This window comes from Ursus maritimus, unplaced genomic scaffold, assembly GCF_017311325.1.
Source record: "Ursus maritimus isolate PB19 unplaced genomic scaffold, ASM1731132v1 scaffold_28, whole genome shotgun sequence".
Classification (NCBI taxonomy): Eukaryota; Metazoa; Chordata; class Mammalia; order Carnivora; family Ursidae; genus Ursus; species Ursus maritimus.
Window position 1 is genome coordinate 23,711,418 of NW_024425341.1, and position 12,302 is coordinate 23,723,719.

The 12,302-nt window shown below is 39.2% G+C and overlaps 1 protein-coding gene across 1 annotated transcript in view; it reads left to right on the top strand.

Moving 5' to 3' along the window:
• CSMD1 (CUB and Sushi multiple domains 1) overlaps window positions 1-12,302 on the top strand; it is a 1,580,412-nt gene that overhangs the window by 1,130,213 nt on the left and 437,897 nt on the right. The window contains exon 12 of the mRNA XM_040643176.1: window positions 3,829-3,941. Within this exon, the coding sequence (XP_040499110.1) occupies window positions 3,829-3,941 (113 nt within the window). The remainder of the gene's footprint in view (window positions 1-3,828; window positions 3,942-12,302) is intronic.

Below are 12,302 nucleotides of genomic sequence, written 5' to 3' on the forward strand. Positions count from 1 at the left end.
ATTCATTTTTTTTTTTACCAAAGGCAATGATTTTTTAAAGGGTTCTATTCTTAAATAATGTCTACACCCAACATGGGGCTCAAACTCACAACCCCAAGATCAAGAGTTGCATCCGACCGAGCCAGCCAGATGCCTACCCAAAACAGTGAATTTAACCTAAGATACAACAAGTAACTGTTTATAATGGCTATGAGTAAGAGCAGACTTCCCTTCACATATACACATAGTCTAGAGAATGTAATCCAAGAGAAATAAAAAAGGAAAAGAAATGAGCCACATAGAAAATGAGCACCTGGAGCCCCCTTCCTCCAGAAATACCAGACATAACCTCTACTAAGAATAGTTGGGAAAGCTGAATACATAATGAATAGGCAGGTCTTTCAAGGCATAAGAGAATAATATAAGACAGCCAGCATTTTAGAAGATAGAAATCAAAGAAGAACAGATATGCGTTAAGATGACTCTCCTATTTCATAAATAATTTTTCCCTGGGGACATTTTCTGATTCTCAATTTGGGGCCAAGGAAAAGGGAATGACAGGGTAACAAGCTTGGCATCTGCTTGGCATTGGTCCTTGATGTATTTGCCTGAGTCTAACTTTCCTGGGATTAGAAGAAAAGAACTCAAGCAAAAATTTGCTGCTACATGTCGACAAAGCTCAGCAGAACTTTTGGAATTTTCAGGGCTAAGAAGACAAAGATAAGTGTTCAGAACCTATTTTTTTTCAAGGAGGAGATCTAGTGGTAAATATGATATTCTCTGGATTGTGACATAAGAAGTGGTAAGCACTGGGAAAATCACATGCTGGAAATGCTGCGATGAATCATTCCAATGACTGAATGGGTGAAGATGGTCACTCTACTGTCAGGAGAAAATTAAATCCTGTCAGGGGAAGGTAACAACATACAGAACTTCTGGGATGGCATCTACACAATGTCTGGCATTCAGTCAAAAATTACCTGAAATGTCCAGCAACAGTGCCCAATAACTACAACCTAAGAGAGAGAGATTAGAAAAAGAACAAGATATCCAGACATTGCACTTAGCACTCAGGGACTCTGATGATTAACTATGATTTATACATTTAAGAGAATAAATGAAGTAATCAAGAATTTTACCAGAAAACTATAATCTGTAATAACAAATCAAACGGAAGTGTAAGAATTGAAAAATACAATATCTGCTATAGTTAATCTATGTGGTTTGAACTGGAAGATAGTTTAGTAAAAAAAAAAAAAATATATATATATATATTTGCATATGCGCAGGGCACCTGGGTGACTCAGTCCTTAAGCATCTGCCTTCTACTCAGGTCATGATCCCAGGGTCCTGTGATGGAGCCTTGCATTGGGCTCCCTGCTCAGTGGGAAGCCTGCTTCTCCCTCTCCCGCCCCCCTGCTTGTGTTCCTTCTCTCACTGCCTCTCTCTCTGTCAAATAAATAAAAATCTTTAAAAAAATAGTCCAACTGAATTTGGGAAAATGCACAGAAATGATGTGTATACTGGGAGTTCTGGAAGAAAGAGAATGAGAGAAAATAGGACATGACCAGTATTTGAAAACATTATCACTTAGAACTTTCCAATACTGACAACAGACATCAAGGAGGTGATTCATGAAATTCCATAAGCCAGTCAGGACAATACAAAGAAAACCTCACAGTGACACATTACAATAAATCTGCTGCAAAACAGGACAAGGAAATCTCTTAAAATCAGCATAAGCAAAGAGATATCTTCAAAAGAGCAAATATAAGACTGATAGAATGCCTCCCAATATAAACAACAGAAATAAAGACAGCAGAATAATATATTAGAAGTATTGGGGGAAGAAAAGGCATCACGTAAGAGGGTTAAGTAATTAACCAATCAAAAAGGAAAACCAGGAAAAATGAACTTTAATTGATCACAAAATTATATTCTAAATAAAATATGAAGTTCTCTGATTAGATAAAATAGTATACATAAAATATAAACGTAATACAGATCAATTATATGATGCTTACAAGAGACAAACATGCATAGAGTAAAACTTACATAGAGTAAAACTTGAAAGTAAAGGTTAGGAAAAGATACTCCTGGTAAGGACTAACAAAAAGAAGGAAAATGCTGTGGCTTTATAGTTGTAAGTCAAAGTAAATAGACATTTATGCTAGACATTTATGCTCTGTGCACTTTTTGGTGTGTTACACTTCAATAAAAGGCATGCATAGGGAAGAAAACCAGTGTCTTCAAAATAAACAAGCAAGAAAAGCACTAAATATAAAAGAACAATCTCTACCAAAGAAAAATCTTCAAAAAGAAATATATTTTTAGTGACTGTACATTACTCATTGAAATTCAATTTTTTCCCCAACTGATGTGTAACATTGCATGAATTACTTCCTATGTAATGAAGATTATTCACCTTCCTTTGAAGATCAGGTTTTCTGTACTGTCCAGGGTGAGTATGTTGGGTTGAGAGACAAATGATATGATTGATGGGGCGAATCATGTGTTCATATTCCCGAAAGTACTTTGCTGAAAGCAAAGCTTCCTATTTGATTAGAGACATTTATTTTTGTTGAGTTGATTGCTTTCTTACCCTTTTTCTATTTCAACATGCTTTTTTGTCAGCATGTTGAGTTCAGTCAATGGATTTAGTGTTTCTTTGCACAGGCTGACAGCAGCCCCTATGTGACTCTTTTATTAACACGCAATGAAGGCTTCATTGAAACTTCCATTTGGTGTGACCTGGACATTGATATGCAGAGGGAAAGTTCAATAAACTTACCAAATCTATTTCAGCTATGCTTGCTGCTCTTGTTGTCGATATTCTCTTAATGTATGGCTATTTTTGACTGTGTGTGTGTGTGTGTGTGTGTGTGTGCGTGCACACGCGTGTGTGTGTATGTGAATTTTTTTAGTTTCATAGCAAAATTAAGAGGAAGGAACAGATATGTTCCATGTAATCCCCTGTCCTCGTACACACAGCTTTTTCCACTATCAACAATTCCTACCTTTCAATTAATGAAACCACACTGACACATCATTATCACCCCAAATTTATAGTTCCTATTGGGATTCACTTGTGCTACTTCACATTCTGTGGGTTTGGACCAATGCATAAAGACATTGACCATTGTAATGTCATTTATGGTAGTTTCACTGTCCTGAACTCCCCTGTTCTCCACCTCTTCGTGCCTCCTCCTACCCCAGGCAACGTCTGATCTTTTTTACGGTCTCCAAAGTTTTGCCTCCTCCAGAATGTCATGGAGTTGGAATCACACCATGTGTAGCTTTTTAAGTTTCTTTTCATGGCTTGATAAAGTTAGCTCATTTCTTTTTAGTGCTGAATAATATTCCATCTATGATGTTTTTCTAAAAGAGATTTTTGTGGTAAAGTTACATGATAATTTCAAAGTAGAAAAATCTAAGCACTTTGTGAATGAACCAGAACATTTCTCAGCTTAGAGATGTTGATGGTGTGACTTATACAACCGTAGAGCAATAAGATATCCCTCTGCTTCACATGGGATCACCAACTGTTCCAGGTTTAGGACAAAAAGTCCTCTTCAGTTCCAGACAAATGGGATGGTTGGTCACCCTAAGTCAGTTTTTAAAATCAAAGATGTACATTTTCAAACATAGATGAGAGTAATTACTGTAAAATGCCTGTAATACTGAGGCTTAAATATAAATATAAATTACAAGTGGCTATTGATCCCTCAAAGGAGGGGCTTAAGGTATATACCTGTACTTGTTTGTTTAAGCAGGAAGACCTTCTTCTTCAAGTGAAAGTAGAGATGTTTGGTGATTCAAATAATGGTTTAACGTTTCTCTTCCGTGCAGACTCACTGGGTCCAGCGTTCCCGACCTCATCGTGAGCATGAGCAACCAGATGTGGCTCCACCTGCAGTCTGATGATAGCATTGCCTCCCCTGGGTTTAAAGCTGTCTACCAAGGTAGGGAGAGAACGCACTTGCCAACGATTAAAGCTAGCATACTTAGAGAGGGCAAGGACCATTCTCCATGTGTTAGATCGTCATGTTTTAAAATAGGGGCTGGTTATTCACAATTTCCATACTTAAAGCTCCACTTAGAGTTCTTTCTGTTGCAAAGAATTTTTAACTTATTGAAAGCTTCCCTTGCCATGATGTGTGCGGTCATTGGATCAAAATAAAGAGTAAGACTAAGTATGAATGCAAGCTATGAAAAGTGTGCATACTTCTGGACCTGGGCATTTTATCTCTTCCTGAGAGGCAGTCCTTATGCTTATGAACTAGGGGGAACATTTTGAACAATGAATTGAAGTGGCATGACTTTAATTAAGCCCTAGTATGTACACGCTCACGTACAAATGTGGGTGTTGTTGTTGTTGTTTAAATGGAAAACAGAGAGATCTATAGGAAGTTGGAGAAAATTCTACCAAGTTCTCGTGTAGGAAAAAGTAAATATTGTTTGGGAGTTATGAGTTATAATTACTCTGAAACATTGGCCTCACCTCTGTGTTCATGTCCAGAAACCACCTTATCAGGGAATTGTTTTCCATTGTTTAGTGCAGCTGTGTGTTCCCATAAACCAGGGCCTCATGTGGGGCAACTTTTAAAATACTCCGACTGTTTTGCTGTACCCACGTTGTTGCATGTGGAAGGATCTCATAGGAGAGAGGTATCTTTGAACCTTAACTTACTGATTGGTATTATTTTTAATATATTGGGGAAAATTTCATAATGGAAACTGAAGTAAAATGAACAATATTAAAAAATCAGAGATGATCTATATTTGTAAACTTTTATAAGCCTCCCGGATATTTTGCTATTGGCTCAAGAATTGGCTTGAGATATACCTGCCTGACCCACATGCTCTCCTAGGTGGTCAGCCTCAGCTCAATCCTGCCTCTGCTCAAGTAGCCTGGAACATTCTTTGGGAAACCAATTGTATTTCCTACTGTTAGACACTCCCCCAAATACTAGATGCATACACAAATCTTGATTCAATAATTACCTCTTTAAAAAGTAGACTTCTCCCTTGTCCCCAAAAGAGAAAAAAAGAACCCTTTCCTACCCTCCCCCTCAAATCACTGGGTCAACCCGTTGGCCCCTCAGTCTGGCTCTCCTGAGACTCAGTTCACTTAGCCTCACCTGTACATGTCTGCTCTGACGGTGACTAGGAAACAGCCAGCTACCAGCGAGGTATCACCTTGGTCTCTCAGAGCACACCATCACCTTGTGCTTGATCTCTCCTGAATTCCAGAGATGGCAAAGAGTGGAGAGTGAACTAAGGGAGAAAGGGACTCTTTGCCTGGAACGCAAAGAACAAAAATGAGCTTCATAATATCCAGATCTCAGGGCCCCGAGAGGAGCTGTTTTAACTGGCAACACACACACACACAGGCGAGCATACACGGACCGTTTTCCTTTAACTACACTCTGGTGTTCTTGAGATCAGTAATCAACAATTTGACTCAAGAAATAAACATGAAAGAGGCTTGGGAGCATGTTTACTTCTTTATTTTGGATTATACAAGTGATGGGTGAAGAGCCTCTATCTTCAGTTTAGATCCTGTATTTGACAAGGAGAAAGAAATCATTCTCTTGTCTCAGAGACTACACATGTGTCCCCAGATACAATCAAATGATCTCAGATTAAAATGTTTTATAAATTATTTTATAAAACTGCTTATTTTTTTAAAGATTTATTTATTTATTTGACAGAGATAGAGACAGCCAGCGAGAGAGGGAACACAAGCAGGGAGAGTGGGAGAGGAAGAAGCAGGCTCATAGTGGAGGAGCCTGATGTGGGGCTTGATCCCAGAACGCTGGGATCATGCCCTGAGGCAAAGGCAGACACTTAACGACTGCGCTACCCAGGCGCCCCTATAAAACTGCTTATTTATAAAACTTTAAAGGCTGTGTTTAAGCTATCATTTGTATTTGATGCCATACTTCCAACAAGTCACAAACTGATTTGAAGTCATTTTCAACAGATTGAGAAGAGCCTTTTACCATCTCGAATGCAAGTTAAGAGAAGTCGTTTCAGGGTCAACTTCATACTATCACACAAATGCCTGGAAACTGATCTTCACTTTATCAAAATAACGAGGAAATTGCATTTTAAACCCATTCATATATATTGGTTAATACAAAAAATCAATTATTAGAAATAAACTATTTAAACTATAAGAAAATATACAGTGGCCATTCAGAATAAATCATAAATATGTGTTTTACATAACAATGTGCATTTTCAAAACTTACATACTTTCCATAAGTAAGGTATCAAAATTTTAGAGAACTAACAAATTACAAAGTACTGTAATACAATAAAAATGGTGATGATTTTACTTGGACTATTTCACCAGAGGGGAGCCATTAAAAAGAAAGAAATAATTCATTTGTAAGTTTTATTGTTAGGAAAACTTTTGAAGTTCCCCTGGGGGGAAAATTACTAGTTATTCTTTCAATGTCTAGCACACTGTTCATGGTTAAAGGATGGGGTAATGGTCTGTCCCTTTTATCGTCCTTCAGCTATTTTACTATTCAGAAGGTTGTAGAAAACTGATAGCAGGCAGGTGATCCCTGACCATGGAAACACATGTGAATTCTGTGGGAGGAAACACCATCGATGACTGCCCGATGGCTAAAGATGACTTTGGCATCTTTTATCAAATTCATGTCAGCGTTGCTAATTGTCTGTGTATGTGTGTTCTTTGAACTCTCCTTTGCGATGGTTTTTCAAATATCTTAGAGGTTCCTCCATCAGTTGCTGAGTTTATTAAGAGCTTTAACATGATCCGTATGTGCGTATATTGATGAAAGTGAGACAAACAGATCTGCAGAGTTGGGATTTTATTTTCTTCAATTGTACTTTGTGAATTTGAGTAAAGGGAAAGTATGCCTCATTTTCTAAGGGTGTATTGTAGAGTACTCAGGAGCTGAAAATATGTAACCAGAAGTTATTATCTATCAAGCCAATGAGGCAGATCATTAACAAGCATCTTCCAACCCCAAACAATAAGCCGGCTGACAGTGACAGTGTCCTGAGCTGGAGGAAGCACATCCTGGCACGTTTGCACGCTCCCTGTGAACTGCAGCAGTCACGTTGCTAAAAAGTTCTATGGTGGGGAGACCCCAGCATCAGTATCCTTATCTGTTAACAGTGAAAGATTCCTCCTTGCTGGAAAAATGGGGTGGGGTGGGGAATCGATGGCTCTTCTCAATAAGAAATGCTTCAACAGAAATGATATGTACATCTCATTCAAAGGTTAGGGCTCGAGCGCACAGATAATTGCTGAATACTTCCTGACATTTGGATATTTACACTTGACCTTTAACTGAACTTCTACACAATCGTACAGCTATTCAAGAAAGCATGGTAGACGTAGAATCCTTTCTACATGACCTGTACTGGCTACTGCCTTTGGTGAAATCTGAAAGCATCAGTGACATACCAAATACTTCCCAATGGGGCAAATTGCAGTAAATTAACTCCAGCAGCATTAAGACACACATCATAAGGTTTAGAGTATGAAGACTAGAGGGACTAGCGTCATTGCCAAATCGTGGATCCTTGACTATTAAGAGACAGAAGTATTGTCAATTAAAATATAAATATTCTTCCAAGTGTCATATTTCAGTTTAAATGACCATACAGCATTAATTATAATTACATTTAGCTGTAATTAGTACTCTGTTTACCAGCTCAATAGTCTATTAATAGCTATAGCTTGAGATATCACAGAAACGTAGATGGCCATTAATCCTTGAGAGGTTGCCAATTCAAGGCCACGTATTATCTTTTGACAAAATAATATTCCAAAGTCAAAAGGATAATTTAAACAGACAACTAATATAAAATTTGAGAATTTAAAGAATTTAGAGAATATTATATATCAAGAGAAAGCATTGTAGAAATTGTTATTTCCACAGTATTTCCAGCTATATTAAGCTAACAGTGATAAAATAAAAACAATTCGTAAAGGTTATTGTCAAAAATATAAATAATTGCATTATTTAAACTACAATTGTTTGGCGTGCCTGGGTGGCTCAGTCGGTTAAGCGTCTGCCTTCAGCTCAGGTCATGATCCTGGGGTCCTGGGATCGAGTCCCGCAATGGGTTCCCCACTCAGCGGGGAATCTGCTTCTCCCTCTTCTCCAGGCTTGTGCTCTCTCTCTTGCTATCTCTCTCTCTCTCTCTCTGTCAAATAAATAAATAAAATCTTTAAAAAACAAAATAAAAAAATAAACTACAGTTGTTTGTTAATCATATTGTCAGAAAAATATATGTAGTTGATAGTTACACGTGATTTAACTTACCAGGTCTTTTTTCTTAAAAGATTCTATTTCTTTATTTAGAAAGAGAGAGAGCAAGCAGGGGAGTGAGGCAAAGGGAGAGAGAGACTCTCAAGCAGACTCCCTGCTAATGCAGAGCCCAACATGGGGCTTGATCTCATGACCTGAGATCATGACCTAAGCCAAAATCAAGGTTCAGACGCTTAACTGACTGAACCACCCAAGTGCCCCAAACCTCTAGATTTTGCTATTGCGTGGCTTTAACTAACATACAGTCTGGCGGTTAAGAATACAGGTTGTGTGGCTGTGCCAGCTACTAGCTGTGTAACTTATGACAAGGTATTTAAACTCTTTGTGCAACAGATTCCTCGTTTAGAATATAGGAACAGTATAGCAATGACATTTGCTTCCTAAGTCTGTTGTAGATCTCAAATGACATAAAACATGGAAATCCCATAGCATATAGAGTAAGACATGCTAGCTATTATTTGTATACATATTTTCCTCGTTAATTTTGAGATTTTTCTCTACATCAGGTTTTTCATTATATAAATGTTAGAGCTCATAATAATACGTAAGAATAGTAAGTGTTCCTTCCCTTTGCTTTTTGACATGGCCAGGTAACTTTTTCAAAGGCAGTGTCTCTCGGCTTTTCCTTACATGTCCTTCCAGAGTTTTTTGATGCATAGAACTTCAGATTTGAAATCTCAGTTTGACTCTTAGTCTACAAAGTCCAGAAGAACTTTGATATGCAAGAAATGTCACATCCTCTTATTTTAAAATCAACTTGAATTTCTTGCAGAGACCCCATCCTAACATCATGTCCTTATTGGGGGGGCACATTACCCCTTATCTGCTCACTACCTCCATCTCACCAAGAGGTTGAGAATTCCCCATGTATTGTAAGGGATACAAAACGTTTGGGGGGTCCTCAGATCCTTGGATCACACTTGTTACCCTGAGACATTCATGGTCTTTCTACTTCGGGCACTCTTCCTCCAGAGACTATCTGGTGGACCCTCCGCTGGCAGCCTCTCCCCCACCCCCAGCACACACAGTGGTGTTCCAATGGTTTTGTGAAACAGAAGAACCTTGGGTCCAACCACTCACCTGTGTACCACCATAACTCCAGGCTCCTAGTCCTGGAGGCACCCCAGTTCTCTGTATTTGCTCCCAACGCTTTCCCCTCAAAGACATTTACTGAGAGCCTCCCCATAAGATGCCTACAGAGTATACTCAATTAACTTAGTCTTTTAAAGAAGAGTTTGTGTTACAGTAACCATGGTGAAGAGGCACAGAGGACAGCCTGGCTATGCTTGGGAATCACAGAGTTTCAAGGGAAACTCAGAAACTGAAATGCAAACATGAACACTACCAATAATTCAAGAGCAGCAACAGGAAATATGAATTAGTATAAATTACCCTACATATATGTATATAAATTATCCTATATATAGGATAGGTGTGTGTGTGTGTATATATCCTTTTATATATATATATATAAAAGACAGAGAGATAGAAAGAATATGATAACTGATAATTTGCCATAAGAGAATTATTGGCAAAAATATTACACAAAGTTTTTTAAAAATGACAGTATTTTAGGGTTCTTTTAAAATGTTTATAATAATATAATAAACCATGCAATTATATACATTTAAAATATGCATTGTGTATTATAGTGGACTGTTATTCACTAGAAAAGAATTCCGTTCATGACCATTGTGCCAACTGAGGAAGGTTGATAAGAAGCAAGCTCGGTGTCTAGATATTTGCCTAAACAATTAGGAGTTTGCGACGTTGGTGGCCCTGCATTTTTATGGCTTCGCTGTCTATAGTTAAGTGGGCTAACTCTGGATCTTCTTTGCACAGAAATAACGTTCAATTGGCATTCATCACACATGTTGATGAACCGCTTTTCCACAAATCATGTTTTATGTAATTTGCCGTAGCTATTTAAATTTTAGCAGGGGGTAAATTAAAGGAAATGTTCCCTGTGATGTGCTGCTGTGTGGTAAAAACAAGATCTATTTTAGGCTCATGCTAGGAATTATTGCAGTAAAATAATTTGAGTTCAGCTTTGCTGTTTTGTACCAGAAACACAACTGTCTTCCTATGTCCGTGAACACAGTGGAGATGGGAGTTCAGGCCTCGTCATCTGTCCTCAGAGGTCTCTGCATTTGTGCTGACTGGATAGGGGGTGCTCCATGGTGCACTGAGTACAGAGGAATACAGCTCCGCCATTCCTGGGAGACAGCACTGCCAACACACCATGGATGTCGGGTCATCTTTGAGATACTTGTGATGGTTCATCTTATGTGTCACCCTGACTGGGCCATGGGGCACCTGAACATCTGGTCAGACATTCTTCCTGGTGTGTTTGCAGGGCTGTTTCTGGATGAGGTTAAAGTCTGAATTAGGTGACTGGGTAAAGAAGGGTGGGTCTCATCCAATCAGTCGAAGGCTTGACTATAGGCATAACTTGGAGATATGGTGGGTTCAGGTCTAGACCATCACAGTAAAATAAATATCACAGGAAAGCACGGCAAATGAGGGTTTTGTTTGTTTGTTTGTTTGTTTGTTTCCCAGTGCATATAAAAGTTATGTTTACAATATACCGTGGTTAACTCAGTGCCTAATGGCATTATGTCTAAAAATCAATGTACCTACTGTAATTTAAAAATACTTTATTGAGGGGGTACCTGGGTGGCTCAGTCCCTTAAGCATCTACCTTCAGCTCAGGTCATGATCTCCTGGGGCTGGACATCCCAGTCTCCAGAATCATGTGAGCCAATCCCTTCAAATCATCTCTCTTTGTAGATCGATCCATCAGGAGCATCGATGGACACATAAAGAGATATCCAGTTGGTTTTGTTTCTCTGGGGACCCTGACTAATACACTGTTTCTCTACTTGTATGGCTGGATTTGATCCAGTTTCTTGACACAGTCTTCCTCATCCTCTTTGTGAGTAATTGTACATTTAAAAGGAGTCCAAGTGAAATTGGATGCACAGTGTGTGACCACCAGACAGACGAAAGCTTGTTGGTCCATCTAGAAACTGAGCTCACGACCCTGGCCATGTTAGTGTGAAGCAAGGATGCTACTTTGACAAAGTCAGGTACGAGTACGCCGGTCAGAATAATAGACTGGCTCCCAAAACCCTTAAGACAAGGTAAAGTTGCAGTGTGTCCACTCTTACCTGACCTCCCCATCGACACCTGCCAGGTCATCTCCCCACAGTCGTTGAGGATTTGGGCAGAAGGTTCATCACTGTTACCATGAACAACACACGCCTGCCTTATTTCTTCTCAGCAGTGTCCGTGCTAGGTGGCCCCATTTTCTCTTCTGCAAATTTCTGTCAGTCTCATCTCATAAATACCTTCCCGTCATGTCCCCTCTTTCCATCACCACTCCATGGACTCTAAGGCGTCCCTCCTCTGTACCTGCCCTAGCTGGTTATGGAAGTGTCACCCCACCCCCCTTCCCTCCGGCTTGTCCCTTCTAATCCACACACATCAGCACTCCAGTCCAAATCACTTCTACTAGACAATGAAAATCAAGCATGTTCTTGCACTGTGAAAACCACCGAGAGCCCCCAGAATATAATGAAACCCAGTTACCAAACCACAGTCCATCACCTACCGCCTCCCTTATGTGCACTTCATGTTCTAGTCCTCTGGGCCTTCCAGATCTTCAAACTTTACTTTTTCTCTCTCTTTGCATGTATACTTTTCCCCAGCAAGGATCATTGTTCCATGGTTCCATCCTGTAGATACTTTGCACCTCTTTTTGTCCCAGCTCAGAGATTACATTCTTTAATAAGCTCAACATGCATGGATAATACTAGATGCTCTTTCTACACGTCCCTGTACCACTTGAAACTGACTCCATCACAGTAATTGCTTAACTGTTTATCTGCCCAGTAGGTTGGAGCTTTGGGTGCAAGAACCTCGTTTTTTTTTTTTTTCTTTTTAAAGATTTTATTTATTTGACAGAGAGAGACAGCCAGCGAGAGAGGGAACACAAGCAAG